The sequence below is a fragment of the Chlamydotis macqueenii genome, chromosome 25, assembly GCF_036417535.1.
Source record: "Chlamydotis macqueenii isolate bChlMac1 chromosome 25, bChlMac1.mat, whole genome shotgun sequence".
Classification (NCBI taxonomy): Eukaryota; Metazoa; Chordata; class Aves; order Otidiformes; family Otididae; genus Chlamydotis; species Chlamydotis macqueenii.
In genome coordinates, this window is record NC_141580.1 from 1,750,215 (window position 1) to 1,764,500 (window position 14,286).

The window sequence follows — 14,286 nt, forward strand, 5'->3', positions numbered from 1 at the left end:
CCCCATCCCAGCCTCATCCCTCCATCCTGCCCAGAGCCCCTTGCCGAGGCTGTGATATAATTAATGAACTGATCCCAGGGACGGTGACCGGCGGAGGGCTGGAGCGGGGTGTGCGGGGACCGGCCGATAGATGAGATGGCATGGAGATGGATGGACGGATGGATGGAGATCAGAGGAGGGGAATGGAGAGGGATGGGCGGATGGATGGAGATCAGAGGAGGGGAATGGAGATGGGTGGGTGGGCGTGAATAATTGAGGGGCTGGAGAGAGCTGGCTGGGTGGAAACCGAGCGCACCCCAAAATCACTTCATGGGAGGGCGACGGGGTCTGGAGGGGAGGATTGGAGGGGGGGGTCTGGGCTTTGTGTGCCGGCGGAGGAGGGTGCTGGCTCGACCTCTCGCCGTGATGCTCCGGGGGCGGAGAGGAGGAGGAGGAGGAGGAGGAGGGACTTGCAGCCCTTTTCTGGCTGCCGCCGAGGCGGGGGGCGGCAGAGGGAGGGCAGCCCGGCCGCGCACCGGCTCTTTTTCGGGAGGGGGGGACACGCACCGGCCCCTCCGCCCCCGCGCACCATGGCCGGGCTCCTGCCGCTGCTGCTGCTGCTGCTCCCGCCGGTGAGTGCGGGCCCGGCCCGGGGGAGCGGGGCTGCAGCGTCCCGGGGCGCGCAGGGGGTCCCCGGGGGTGGGAGGGCGGCAGCGCACGGGGGCGTCGGGAGGGTCCCGGGGGTACCAGGCTGGCAGGCACCGAGGGTCCCGCAGAGGGATGGAGAGTCCGGGGGGGACGGGGGTGGGAGGTCCCGGGGTGCCAGGCAGAGCACTGGATGGGGCTCGGGGAGGTGGGTGCCGACGGGGGACCCGCAGGGAGGGCTTGTGCAGCCCCCCGGTCCCGCTGCACCCAGCTCTGCCATCCCTGGGTAAAAACCCAGGAAAAAAAGGATGCCAGAGCCCTCGCGCAATACGGGGGGGGGGGGGAGAAGCCGCCCACACCCCAGTGCCCTCGTCTCCTGCCATCCCACATCCCCCAAACTTTCCTCAGACCTTCCCAGCTCCAGACTCGCCCCGAGTGAAGGGTGAGACCCCCGGCGTGAGCCCCCCGGCCGGGCACAGCCTCGGCGGGTGCCGGAGCCAGAACTTCAGGGCACGGGGGGCTGGGGGAGAGAGAAACGCCCGGAGCGGGGCAGCCGGGTGGGCACAGGGGGCTGGACCCACCCTGCCTGGAGCAGAAAAGGGGCTTTTGTCGGGGGAGGACTTGCCGGGGGTCCCAGGGGTTTCGCTAGGCAGCGGGACACCTTTCAGGCGGGATGTTGGAGCCGCTGCTTTAGCGGCTCCGTGCAGAGTCCGGGGAGGAGCGCGGTGTTTGGGGCTCCAGAGGGTCTCCTTTCCCCCCGTGCCCCCACAGTACCGGGCACGGGACCAGGCTGGCCCAGCTCCCCGGGGACGCTTGCGGCAGCGGGCGAGTGGCAGGAAAGGCAAGAGTTGTCCCAGGGGTACAGATCAAAGTGATTTCACCCCAGGGATTTGCCCACCTCAGGCAGCCCCCCCGCCTGCTGCGGTGGGGCCGGTGTCCCCCGAATCTCCGCAGCCGCATGCCCAGGTCAGGGCTGAGCCCAGGCGTTGCCAGCCAGGGCACCCGCTGCCTTGGGGCTGGCTCTGCCTGGCTGCTCCGCTGAGCCCTCAGCCAGGTGGGTCCAGATGTGCACCCACAGCTGTGGCCACAGCCCCGGGGCCACCCCAAACCCCGGGCACCCCGTGAACGTCGCTCTTTACCTGGCCGGACCCGCAGAGCTCAGACACGGCTTTCTCCGCTGCCCGAAGTTTGGGGATCGCTTGGAGCCAGGGGTTTGGCTTTTTCCTGCGCTTCACCAAGAAAGACAGAGCCCGTCTGTCAGGCTGGCGGGTGGTTCGGATCCAGGCTTGCCGCTGGGCCCGTCTCCAGCTGGAGCATCCCCTCCCTTCCCCGCTCCGGTGCGAAGCGATTTTCTGCGCCAGGGCTCTGGAGCGAAGGGTGCCGTGCCCAACTCCCGCCTCGCATAGCTTCCTCCGGGGCCATCTCCTCAACCGGCGACATCTGCTAGGGCACACAAACCCACCACCGCAACCCCGAAAGCAATTAAAAGCTTACAGAGGTGTTGCTCGCACCCTCCGGCCAGCCCCCCCTCCTTGGTCCAGCTGTCAAAATGCTTTATGGTGTTAATACCTGCGGCTTTGTCAACGGGAGTTGCGTTAATAACCTGCACATTTCGGAGGGTTAATGCAGACCATGTGCCCCTCTCATAAGCATGTTAATCTTTGGGGGGGGGGGTTCAGTGCTTGGGATGGAGAACTGAGAGGGAAACGCAGGGAGGGGAGCAGCACCTGGGACTGGGAATTGCGTTTTCTGCAGCATTTAGGAGCACGGAGGCGGGGAGGGGGGGGGTCCTGGCAGCGGGGAGGAACTGGCTGCCCCAGCAGCCCCATGGGGAGGGGACTTGTGGTCAGAGGGGGTCTCTGGGGCCAGCTGCCGGGGGTCGGGGTGTCGCAGAGAGGAAGCAGCGCAGCCGTGTCCCATCCCCACGGGCGCACGGAGCCGCGCGCAGCTGCCAGCCGTGCAGGAGAGCTGGCTGCTGCCGGCCCCGGCCACGCTGCCCCAGCCTTCCCAGCACCATTTACAGCCGGGCACGTCGGGCTGCTCCTGCCACCGCCGTGGGGAGGCGGGAGGGGGGCAAACCCCTGCCCAAGCAGGGCAGGCATGCGGCAGGTCAGCGGACGGGGCACGTGGGGCGAGCTCCAGCCAGGTTTGCCGCAAAAAACCCCACGAGCCAGATCCATCCCCAAGGAGGGACACGCAGCCAGCCCGCTGCAAAGCGAGCCCCCTCCTCGCCCCAAAACCCATTTCCCAGTTGGTATCTGGGGGTGCTGGGACCCCACACACATCCCGAGCCCTCCAGCCCGGGGCCCAGCGCCGGAGCGGGATGCCAGCCCGTGTTGGCGAAGCCGCGCCAGGGAGAAGAGCACACGCTCTCAGGCGCAGGGTAATTGGAGCACTTTGTCATTCAGATGCCTATAATTGGCGCTCCATTGTCTCCGCCGGGCCGGATGCTGCCGGATGATGCACAGCGAGTTCATAACGCTGCATTGTGCGAGGAGGCGGCCAACTGGCTGACGAGGCATCCAGATGCTCGAGGAGAGGGAGCTCCTCCAAGTCTTAGCCGAGTTTCTTCCTCAAAAGAAAAAAAAAAAAAAATTAAAAAAAAATCAGGCTTAGTTGGGTGGCAAAGGGATGCTCCAACGCTGGAGCACACCTGCTTGCGAGCAGGGGGAGCAAACGGAGCCCCGGCAGAGCTCGGATCACCACGAGCATCCCGGCAGCCCCACACCCGGGCAGAGATGCTTCCAGAGGTGTTTTGGGGAGCAGCAGTCCGACAAATGCACCCCCTTCCCCAGGCTGCAAAGCGCGTGTGCAGGGTGGCTCCGGCCCTCGCGCTCGTGGCACGTTTATCGTTTCCACGTGTGACGATAGGTTCCGTAAGCAGACACGCTTACTGCCATCAGGCAGCGATGTTGCTGCAGCTCCCAGCGCTCCCCTCAAAGCCCTCGTTTCCATTGCGGGGTCTGGTTTCCGATCCCCACGCGCAGCAGGAGCGTTTTGTGGGGCGGCCAGCCCAGCTCAGAAAACCCCCATCGTGGTGGTGGTGGGGGGGGTCTCTCCGCCATCCCCTGGGGTGGGAAGGGCCGAGCCCCTCGGGATGGCAGAGCATCCGTAGAGGAGACATCTCTGGTGACAGAAAAGGGCAAACAACGCTGTCACCCCACAGAAAAGCCCAAATCCCCCCCCCTTAAAATGACCCACCAGCCCCGACGGTGGGGATATGGGCTTTCCTGACCTCCCTGCAGCAGCAGCACTTGGCAGGGCTGCTCCTGATGAGCGAGTTTTGCCTGGGAAAGTCTCCCGAGACCTGTATTTAACGTGTGAGCCGCTTTTCCCCCTCACATGGGACGCCCACCCCGGAGCGGGACCCTACCTGGACGCGGGGCGTTTCCGCGCCTCCCCTCGCGGGATCCCGTAGCTGAGGGTCACCTCCCGGCTCTGTTTTCTCCCGCAGGGACCCGCCTGGGGCTCCAAGGAGAAGTGCTTCACCAAGATGTACACGACGAGCGGGGAGTGCTGCAAAGCCTGCAACCTGGGCGAGGGGGTGGTGCAGCCCTGCGGGGTCAACCAGACCGTCTGCGAGCCCTGCCTGGACAGTGAGTACGCGCTCCCCTCCGCGGAGGGGCTGCGGGGGTCCGGGGGGCTTCGGGGGCCGGGGGCGTGAGCAGGTAGTTGGGTCTCCCCACGCGCATCCTCCTGGAAGCGTGTCCTGGGCTCTCCGTGCTGATGCCGCGGTTACTTCCAGCGTTTCCCCGGAGCACCCGCCCTGCAGACCCCAGCCGCGATGCAGCGGCTCTCCCCGGTTTGGGAGCCATTGGTACCAAGCGCCTCTGCAGATCTCCCAGCACTCATCCCCTCCCCGTAGCTCCCTGGCTACTGGCCAGCATTTGCCTCCAAAAAATCCCCCCACCCCGCACTGACTGCACAGTGGTCTCTCATCCGGCCATGAGGATGTCTCCCAATGAGCAACCTGTATATATAAATATATATATATTTTTTTCTTTTTAAGCCTTGTAAAGGCTGCAAAATAAAAGCAAGTTTGAGAGGGGAAGAAGCAAATCGCGTAGGTCCCCGAGAGAGGGGAACAGCTTCGTCCTGGCCGGCTCCAGGCGCATTGCCTCTGTCAAATGCTTCATAAATGTCGGCCGGAGACGCGTGCTGGAGACCTGCTGAAATGCTTACAGACAAAGCGCTCCAACTCGTACTGTTTAAACAATGCCATGATAGGCATAAGCAGTCTGCCCCTCACATTTACTGCCGCCGAGCCTTTGAAGGCCCGAGGACAAGTATTTGTAGGAAAATCCGTGCCAGCCAAGCCCAGATTGCTGCGGGGCCGTGGTTTGGGAGGGGGAAGGGGCAGAGCACGGCTGTGGGGGAGCGAAGAGGAGGCAAAATCCGGGGGGGGAAGAAGCAGGATAAGCAGAGCAGCGCCGGCACGGAGCAGGGGACGGAGCAGCGTCAGGGCAGCGCTAAAAATACCTCTGCTTTCCTGCAAAATCGATGAGCGGCGCTTGCCCTCCCCGCGCCTGGCTGCAGGGGCTGGATCCCACTGGCTGCAGCCCCGGTGTGGGATAACCCCGTGGCGGGGGGCTCGGACCCAGCTTGCTGTGCCGCCCATCCCCGCCAGCTCTTCCCGCAGGGAAAACCAGCCGTGGCATCGGGCTCCAGCTCCGGGGCAGGCAGGGCTGTGAAGGCAGAGGATCGCTCCGCATTCCGGGGATGCTCGGGTCGGCCCATAGACCATTACCTGCGCTTCGAGGCTGGCAGGTGGCTCATCTCCCCGATTTGTTTTTGGGAACTGGGGGCAGGAAGGGAGTTCCCACCCTCCTCAGAGGACGCAGAGGTCATGGAGGGACCAGGACCATGACCCGGGTGCATCAGCCAGGGCGAGGGTACCAGCGCTGCCACTCTGGTTCGCATCCCAGCCCCGGCGCTGCCCCATTTCCATTTTTGCCAGGGGGTTTAACATCAGGCAGCAGCTCTGTTGGGTCAGGGAGCTGAGCTGGGAAGTACTGGGACAAACGGGTCTGGCCCCTTCCTCCAGCCCTGCAGGGATGGGAGCGGCCAGCAGCAACCCCAAGGCCTCTCAGCATCAGACGCAGATCCAGAGCAGAGCCCCAGCGCAGCTCTTTGTGCCCAGCTTGGCTCTGCCGCCGATGGACCAGCCCAGCTGAGTGCCCCCAGCCTCCAGGCAGCTGCTCTGGGACCACCGATCCCCCTTCCCGTGCCTCAGTTTCCCCCCACACCCCTTCACCCCTATCCCAGCAGCTCACAGCCCTGCCACTCCTCGCTTGGGAATATCGACTCCGTGGGGTCCCCCTCGCTTACCTGACTGCACAGCAGCGTGGTGTTCACCCCAGGGCAGGATCAGGCCTCCACCACCCCAAAAAGAGGGAGCACTGAGGGGGGCAACCCACCCCCCTCACTGCCTCAAATTGGGGAGCAGCAGAGAAGGTAGAAAACCACACCCAAGGCAGAGCCCCTGCCACCCCCCCTGCTTTATACCCCCCGCCCTGCCCCAGCTGCCGCCCCTCACCCCTTCGTTAATTCTGGTGCTCAGAGGCAGCTGGGTGGGGGTGACCATGGGTGCAGGTGCTGTGAGGGGGCAAATGCCCCCCATCCAGCTCTTTTCTGAGCCCAGAGCAGGATTTCAGGGTGGGGAGAGAAGGAGACCCGCAAATGCCGTCGTCAGCCCTTGCCGGGATGGGGAGAGGGTCCTTTTGGACCCGGGCTAGCGCCAGGTCCCCCCGGCGTTGGGCAGGTGCGGGCAGCCCTGCTCCCAGCGAAGCGTCCCGTCTGCCAAGGGCGAGCCGGCAGGGAGGAACGCGGACACGGCCCTGGGCTGCGAGGTTCCCCACCTCCGCCCCGGGCTGCCTCCCAGCTCTTCCCTTGGATGTCTTCCCGCTTCACCAGCCAAATCCTTCTGCAAAATATTGGCTACAGCCAAAGCACCACCCCTGCCAAAGCCCACGGGGGCCGGGGGGCTGGAGGAGACGGTCCCCGCGTTAGCCCAAATGGCCACTTGCTTTTTTTCTTTCTTTTTTTTTTTTTTTCATTATAATTTTCCTTCTCCCCGCCGCTTGCCAGCCCCCCCCCGATTGCTGCCTCATGATTTATTTATCCCCCTCGCCAGCCTCTATCGCTGCGGGCGGGCGGGAGGGAGGGGGCCCGTTTTGAATCTCGGCTGTAATTGCTCGGCTCAGATACCTCGCCGCCGCTGAAAATGTGCCCACTCAGCCGTATGCCTTTCCTGGCCACTTCCCCGCTCTAATGGCGCCCATCAATAATTCAGAATAATGCGAAGGATGAGCCCAGGTTAATGGGAGCGACGCGCGCCGCCGGCCCGCCCGGTGCTGCTCCGGCTGGGCTGGGCAGCGGGGCAGGGGCTGCTTGCCCACCCCCGAGGCAGAGCCACGGCGGCAGTTTGGGGCCGACAACGGCGGAGCGGGTTCATCCCCGAGAGAGGGGAGCGGGACACCCAGACACCGGCGTGGGGCGGGGAGGTGGCAATGTCAGGGCGCCGCCGTGGGAAAGCGGCCACCGAGGCTGGGACGGCACCTCTGTCCCTCTACCCCCGCCCATCAGCAGGGTCTTGGGGCTCTTCCTTCCCCTCTGCCTTGAAAACAGCCAAAAATTAACCAGCAGAGCAGCTCTGCCCTGAGCCTGTCCGCAGCTCGGTCCCGGCTTGGCCGCTCGGGGAGGAGGGAGGCCGCCGGGGGTGGGAATCACCGTCTCCCACCGTCATCCCAGGGAGACGGGCGGGCGATTGAAGATGCGCCCGTGGCTAGATTGCCTTCCCGAGCAGCAGGGCTAGCAGAGGGGTTGCGCCCGGTCTCCCCAACACCGTCTCCATCAAGGAGGCTGGACGTGCCCGTGGCGTTTTGGAACGAGGGAGGATGGGGCGTTGCGGCAGCGCAGGCTCCGGGGGGATCGATGGGAGGCAGTGGACGCGGGGACAGCAGCTGTGCCCTCCAGGACGGGAGCTGACCCGTCTGCCCGGGCTAAAAATATCTTCAAACACCTTGGGGAGCGGGCAGAGGGAGGGAGGGAGGGGGCGCGGGGGTGGCGTGCCGGGCCGCGGCAGGAGGATTGATTTCCCCGGCAGAGTCAGTCCTGCGGGACGAAACCAGAGAGCAAGAAGCCCCGGGGTCGGAGGAGAGTCAGCAATTAGCGTTGTAACCTCCTGTCCTCGTCACGCCCCGCGTCAGGGACGCGTGGCCGAGGAGTGTGCAGCGCAGGGCGGTGATGCCCCACGGGACCCCCCGGGCAGGATGCGGAGGAGCAAGCGTTTGGGATGCTGTAGGGTGGCCACGGGGACCATCTGGAGGTTGAAAATGGAGAGGATGCTGCGGCTGGGGACGAGGACGCTTGCCCAGGGACACCCAGTGCTGGGGACGGGTGCGCGGAGGGCAGCACCCAGCCCTGCCCGGGCTCAAAGCTGGGCTGGGGAACCGCTGCAGAAAGGGTGCAACCGTTAACCGGGAGCGGAGCCTGTGGGTGGGGGGATGCTCGGCGGTGTCGGGGGCTGCGGGAGGGGGACGTGCATCGCCCTGTGGCCTGGAGGAGGGGGAAAATGGCGACAGGGGAGATGGGCCCAGCCAGCAGCCGCTGCGCAAACCCATCTCCCCGCCCCGGTGCCATTCGGCAATGGGACGAAGCCAGTGCCGGGGAGCAACGTGGCCGCGGGGATGGGGACGCCGCGCCGGGACCCCGTTCACCTCACCCTCTGTCCCCTGCCAGGCGTCACCTACTCGGACACGGTGAGCGCCACGGAGCCGTGCAAGCCCTGCACGCAGTGCGTGGGGCTGCAGAGCATGTCTGCGCCCTGCGTGGAGTCGGACGACGCCGTGTGCCGCTGCGCCTACGGCTACTACCAGGACGAGCTGAGCGGGAGCTGCAAGGAGTGCCGGGTGTGCGAAGTGGGCTTCGGCCTCATGTTCCCCTGCCAGGACTCGCAGGACACGGTCTGCGAGGAGTGTCCCGAGGGCACCTTCTCCAGCGAAGCCAACTACGTGGACCCCTGCCTGCCCTGCACCACCTGCGAGGAGAACGAGGTGATGGTGAAGGAGTGCACGGCCACCTCGGACGCCGAATGCAGAGGTAACGCCGCCTTTTTCCAGGGAGAGCCAGGTCGCTGGGCCGGCTGCGGCGTTCCCTGCCTCAGTTTCCCTTTTGCACCACAGCAGCGAGGAGGTGGGGGCGCGTCCCTGGGCTCAGAGGAGGGGACCCCGGTGTCCAGCTGAGACCCCCAGCCCTCGGACACTGCAGCGCGCAGCTTCCTCCCGAGGCAGCGCTTGCCGCAAGCCCTCGCCTCCCTCCTCTTCTTCATTGGCAGCGGCCCCTCGCCGCGCCAGCTCCCTGAGGGACGCAGGGCTGGGGACGCCCCGGTCGCTCCTTGGCAGCGGCAGCGTGGTTCCCCGCTCCGAGCCCGGCCGGAGAGAAAAGAGCTTTGTCCTGACCGCCGCCGATTCCCAGCGCGGGGGCAGCCAGCGCAGCGCCCTGGGAAGGGTCGAGTAAATGGAGCCATAAGTCAAGGAGCACAGGGCCAGCTTTGTTAGCCGGCAGCGCGGCCCCGCCGGAAGCGGCCGTGACGGCCACCGAAGCACCGCTCCCAAAGGGCAGCGGGGTCCGGCCAGGGGCCGCGGCCGGGAGGGCGGCGGGGCGAGATGCCAGCTCCCCGTCACGGCACCCTCGCTGCAGCCCCGGGGGGCCCGCTGCCGTCAGGCGCGGGACAAGCCCCTGGAGAGGGGTGCGGGGCAGATTGGGAGGGAGCTGGCACCCAAGGGAGGGACAGGGGAGATGCAGGTGAGAGCGTTTTCCCGGGGCAAGACAAGACGCATCCATCTGCTCCACGGGATACGCCTGGGTGCGGCGGGAACGGGGTCACTGCCGAGCGGAGCGGGGCTGGCGGGGCACGCGGCTGCAGGCGGGGGCCGGGAAAGGGGCAAATCCAGGCGCTGGTGCTGTCGGGAAGGGATGAGCCTGGCTCCGTGCGGCGGCGGAGGCAGCTGAGTTGCCTTACGCGGGTCCTGGTGCGGGTGTGCGGTGGGGACCACATCCCTCGGCTTCTGCACCAGTGATGGGAGCCCAGGGCTCGGTGGGAAGAGCTGCGGGACTCGAGCAAAGCCGGTGCTGGGACAGAAGTGGTCACGCGGCCGTGTCCGTGGCCAGCCACGAGCAGGCTCTCTCAGGCATTCGGGGCAGGGGACATCAGGTCGTCCTGGGGACCAAGGAGGCCGGTGCTGCCTGGGGATGGGGAACAAGGTGGTTTGGACTGGGCACAAGGGGACGGGGCAGAGCTGGCACCTCCGCAATCCCCACAGCCTTTGGGAGAAGATCCCCGCAGAGATCGTTGTCCCTTCAACACTACAACTGCATGGCTGGCCGCATTGCTCATTATTCTCATTTCTTTTCCCCTCCTGCCTGGCAGACCTCCACCCTCGCTGGACAACACACACGCCGTCTCTGGTGGGCTTTGACAGCCCCGAGCCTGTCACCAGGGACCCCTTCAACACCGAAGTGGTGCCCAGCACCCTGGCAGACACCGTCACCACCATCATGGGCAGCTCGCAGCCCGTCGTGAGCCGCGGCACCACCGACAACCTCATCCCCGTCTACTGCTCCATCCTGGCAGCTGTGGTGGTGGGGCTGGTGGCCTACATCGCCTTCAAGAGGTAGAGGGGCAAGGAAGCACCCTGGGGTCACGGCGGAGGATTTGGGTAGTGGGAAACAGGCTGCCTTTCCCCCTCAGAGGTCCCACAGCCAGACCTGTTGCCAACCAGGGAGGGAAGGGGACCAGGGTGGTGGCGTAGGAGGTGGATTTCCAAAAACACATGAGAAATCAGGCAGTTGAGGGGTGAAAAGGGGAGATGGCAGCAGGGTGGGGGTGCAGGGTGGGGACACCTCATTACAAGCCACCCCCACGCCCAGCCCCTGCTCGTTCTGGCGTGCCGCGGGCGGCCGTCGCAGCCGATCACGCTCAGCGGCTCATCCCTGACGCGCCGGGCTTGCACCTGGCCCTGGGCAGGCCAGGGCTGGCTCGGTGTCTCCCCGGGCACTGGCAGCACCCCGAGGGGACCCACGGGCAGCCCCGGGACCCCCGCGAGCTCCGGCAGCCCAGCCACGTTTTCAGAGGGAGCCCTGCCCTGGCCCCTCGCAAAGCTCAGGGGCTCGGCACCCGGAAACGCGGATTTACACCCGTCCGGCCGCCGCGCCGGAGGGGCTGAGCCAGAGGCTGCAGGCGAAACGCTTCTCCCTGGGAAAAGCGGTGCCAGGAAAGGGGGACAAAGCCCCAAACCTGCTCCCAGCCAGAGGACGTCACCGCCGGCTGTCACCTCCCCGTAGGTGGAACAACTGCAAGCAGAACAAGCAAGGGGCCAACAACCGCCCGGTGAACCAGACGCCTTCGCCGGAGGGGGAGAAGCTGCACAGCGACAGCGGCATCTCGGTGGACAGCCAGAGCCTGCACGATCAGCAGCCGCCCGGCCAGGGCACCCAGGGACCAGGTAGGGCGAACCTGGGGCAGCGGGGTGGGCGAGGGCACCCCAGGGATGGGCCTAACGCCTCTTCGTCCCTCCCAGCACCCAAGGGAGACGGGAGCCTCTACGCCAGCCTGCCGCCCAGCAAGCGAGAGGAAGTGGAGAAGCTTTTGGGCAGCTCCGCCGAGGAGACGTGGAGGCAGCTGGCCGGGGAGCTGGGCTACAAGGAGGATCTGATAGACTCCTTCACCCGGGAGGAATCGCCCGCCCGGGCGCTCCTGGCTGACTGGTCCTCCAAGGAGACAGCCACCCTGGACGCCCTGCTCGCCGCCCTGCGCAAGATCCAGCGCGGGGACATCGCCGAGAGCTTGTACAGCGAGTCCACCGCCACCTCCCCCGTCTGAAGGGTGGCCCAGGGCGGCCCCGCGGGGTCCCCTTCCCCCTTCGCTCCCTCGCCTCTCCCCTCCCCGGCACCGAGAGCCCCGGGCAGGAGGGTGGGAAGGAAGCGGGGGCTCCCCGGGCCCCCTCAATTTACAGTCCTGTATGCACTGAGCTCCTGTTTTCGGTATCGCCCCCTCCCCACACTGCCTCCCCCCAGCAGCCCGTAAGCGGGATGGGCGCGGGGCTCAGTCCCGCTCAGTGCCCACCGCCGGAGCATCCTCCGCAGCCCGGTCAGACTGGGCGGATGGACGCAGGAACGAGCTCTCAGCCCTCTCCTCTCTCCCCTTCCAGCCCCTTCTCCTTCCTTCTTGGGGCTCCAGTTCTCCTCTTCCTCCTGGTCTTCCTCCTTGGCCCACCCTGCCCCGCTATCCCCTGCTCCCCTCCAACCCCTAAAAATCCAGCTGCTTCTCCCAGATCCACAGGTGAAGGGCAGGGCTGGGATGGGCATGGAGAGAACTGGAGCAGGGGAGGGGGCTGGTCCGTGGAGGGTGGGCTGGGGGAAAGGACTTGGCTTCCAGCAGCCCCACCTACACTGTGAAATTTGGGGAGGCGCAGCCCCCACGTGTGCCTCCGCGGGGCTGCCAGCGTTTGGTCTCGGCGAGGAGCAGCTGGGACCACCCGAATCTCAAGGACCAGATGCCTGGGTGCCACAACCTCCCTGCCAGTGCTCACCCGGGAGCTCTGTGGGAGGACACTGAAGATCTCAAAGGGCTGAAAAAGTGTCTGCCCGCAGCGGGGACACGACGAAAGGGCTCTGCTCATCCTTCCCCCGGCGTCCCCGTGCTGCACCGACCCAGGAGCAAAGCCACCCTGCTGCCGTTGCACTGTCCCCGCAGACCTGGCCGGGGCTGGCGGTCCTGACCTCTGCTTGTAAGGGCTCCTTCTCCTCCAGCACTGTGATGAGGGGCTCAGAAACGCCCCTGCCTGCTCCCCGTGGGCCCTCCACCTCCGTCCGGGCGCGCAGTGGGTGCTGCCCACCCTTGGTGCACCCAGGAGCATCCTCGGGTGGTGCCAGCACCTCCTTTTGCCGGGACCCCACCGCGGCCCCGGGGATCAGACATCACTCACCGCCTCTGCGTCTCCAGAGCTAGCACTGCATTTTCGTGGCATATCAACCCCCGGCCCGGCACCCAGCCCACCCCACGAGCTGCCGCCAGCGCGATCCTACGGGAACATCCCCAAAGCAGCTTGGGCGTCTCGCTCATCTGGAGCGCGCTGGGCTTTTTGCAGAGGAAGGACCTCAAGGTGAGCTGGTGCCGGGTACATCTGCACCCACAGACTCCCCCTTTGCCTCTGGGGTCAGCCAGAAACTCTTCCCTGAAGGCAGAAGGTGATTTTCCTCCCCTCTTTAAAGAGATAAACAAGACTTGTAAATAATACCGCAGCGTTTTACTAACCGCTCGATGTTTCTACGCGCAACGCGGGGCGATGGCGACCGCCCCGGCCCCTCTGCTCTTCCTCACAGCAAGACAAGCTTTCGTTTTGCAGCCCGAGCCTTCGGTCCCACCTCTTCTCTGGCCTGAAAGACTCGATGGGGAGGCAGGACACCCCCAAAATCGCTGCAGCAGGTCCATGAGAAACTCGGGAAGGCGGAAGGGTTTGGCCATTCCCGACAGAGCTGCTGGGAGGGAGAGCTCGGCGCTTTCCGAGGGATTGGAGTCTGTGTTGGTAGGACTCGAGTGCCCAAGTCCTTCAAAAGCTTTTGGGAGTTTTGTGCTTTGGATAATAAAGCCGGAGAGGCTGAACCCGGATCCCCGGGATGGGATATTCGGTGCCTCCTGCCCCCGTGCAGTGAAAGAGGAAAGATCCCTTCGGAGGAACAACCCTTGCGACGCTTTGGCCGCCGGCTGCCCAAACGTCTTGGTTGGAAACACTGGGCCCTGGCAGGGCTGCGTGTCCCGTGTCTGAGTCTCAACCCTCTCCCATCGCCGAAATCCAAGGAAACTGCCCCAAATTTGCAACCCCACTTGCAGCAGGTGACTCCGGCTTGCGAGCCCTCGGCTGGGGCGCCGGCTCCTTCTGAACCGAGCCATCTGCAGGGATGCTCGTGGATGAATTTAAACCTTGGTTACCATCAGGTTGTGTCCATCAACCCCCTTTTTTTTTTTTTCACTGAAGTGACTCAAATATGAACTAAGGGCGACCGGAATAAAGCGCCCGGATCGAAAGCGAAACAAACTGCCCGGTTCAGTCTGACTAGCCGACCTGGCTGCACCCTGCCAGGTGGAAACCGCGTTTCTTCAGGACAATATCGCCGTGGTCTCAGGTTTCCGTTGCCATAGTCAAGGGATTTCCTCAGGGCTGAGGAAATGGGAGACAAACTCAGCATCCAAAGAAAAGCCGGGGGACGCCTCAAATCCCTGGTTGCGGGAAATAAACAAAAATAAAAAAAAAAAAAAAAGACAAGGAGGGAAAACCAAGCCAAAGTTAGCGCTCATCGGTACGTTTTGTGTCCTTTTCTAATGTTTCTGTTGTACAAAGAATGTGTGTTTCTCCGCTCGCCCCTCTAACGCCGACGCTGGTTTATTAGGGAGTTTCACGGTGAGGAAGTAGCCGTCGTAGCAGGAGTCGGGGGGTTTGCGGGTGGGTGGTGAGCAGCATGAGGTGGGGGGGTGACGCACGGAGGGCGGTGGGCCGCCGCGCCGGCCGGGTGGGTAGCTGTCCTTGTGTAGCCGTCGGATGCCAATAAAGAGCATCACTACGTCCGCGTGCCGCTTGGTTTTTCCCACTCCAAGAGCTGAGG

General features: G+C 65.0%; 1 protein-coding gene across 1 annotated transcript; it reads left to right on the plus strand.

Annotated features, from left to right (window-relative positions):
- Nucleotides 1-509: 509 nt before the first annotated feature.
- On the plus strand, nucleotides 510-13,942 carry NGFR (nerve growth factor receptor). Its single transcript, XM_086766706.1, has 6 exons — nucleotides 510-611; nucleotides 4,079-4,220; nucleotides 8,365-8,724; nucleotides 10,055-10,298; nucleotides 10,969-11,129; nucleotides 11,205-13,942. The coding sequence occupies exons 1-6, from the start codon at nucleotides 570-572 to the stop codon at nucleotides 11,504-11,506; spliced, it is 1,251 nt and encodes a 416-aa protein (XP_086622832.1). The 5' UTR covers nucleotides 510-569; the 3' UTR covers nucleotides 11,507-13,942.
- Nucleotides 13,943-14,286: the final 344 nt, after the last annotated feature.

Coding starts and splice junctions, on each gene's coding strand:
- NGFR (XM_086766706.1), top strand. CDS start 570: ATGGCCGGGCTCCTGCCGCTGCTGCTGCTGCTGCTCCCGCCG. Junction 8,725..10,054: donor CTCGGACGCCGAATGCAGAG/GTAACGCCGCCT, acceptor CCTGCCTGGCAG/ACCTCCACCCTCGCTGGACA. Junction 11,130..11,204: donor CCAGGGCACCCAGGGACCAG/GTAGGGCGAACC, acceptor CGTCCCTCCCAG/CACCCAAGGGAGACGGGAGC.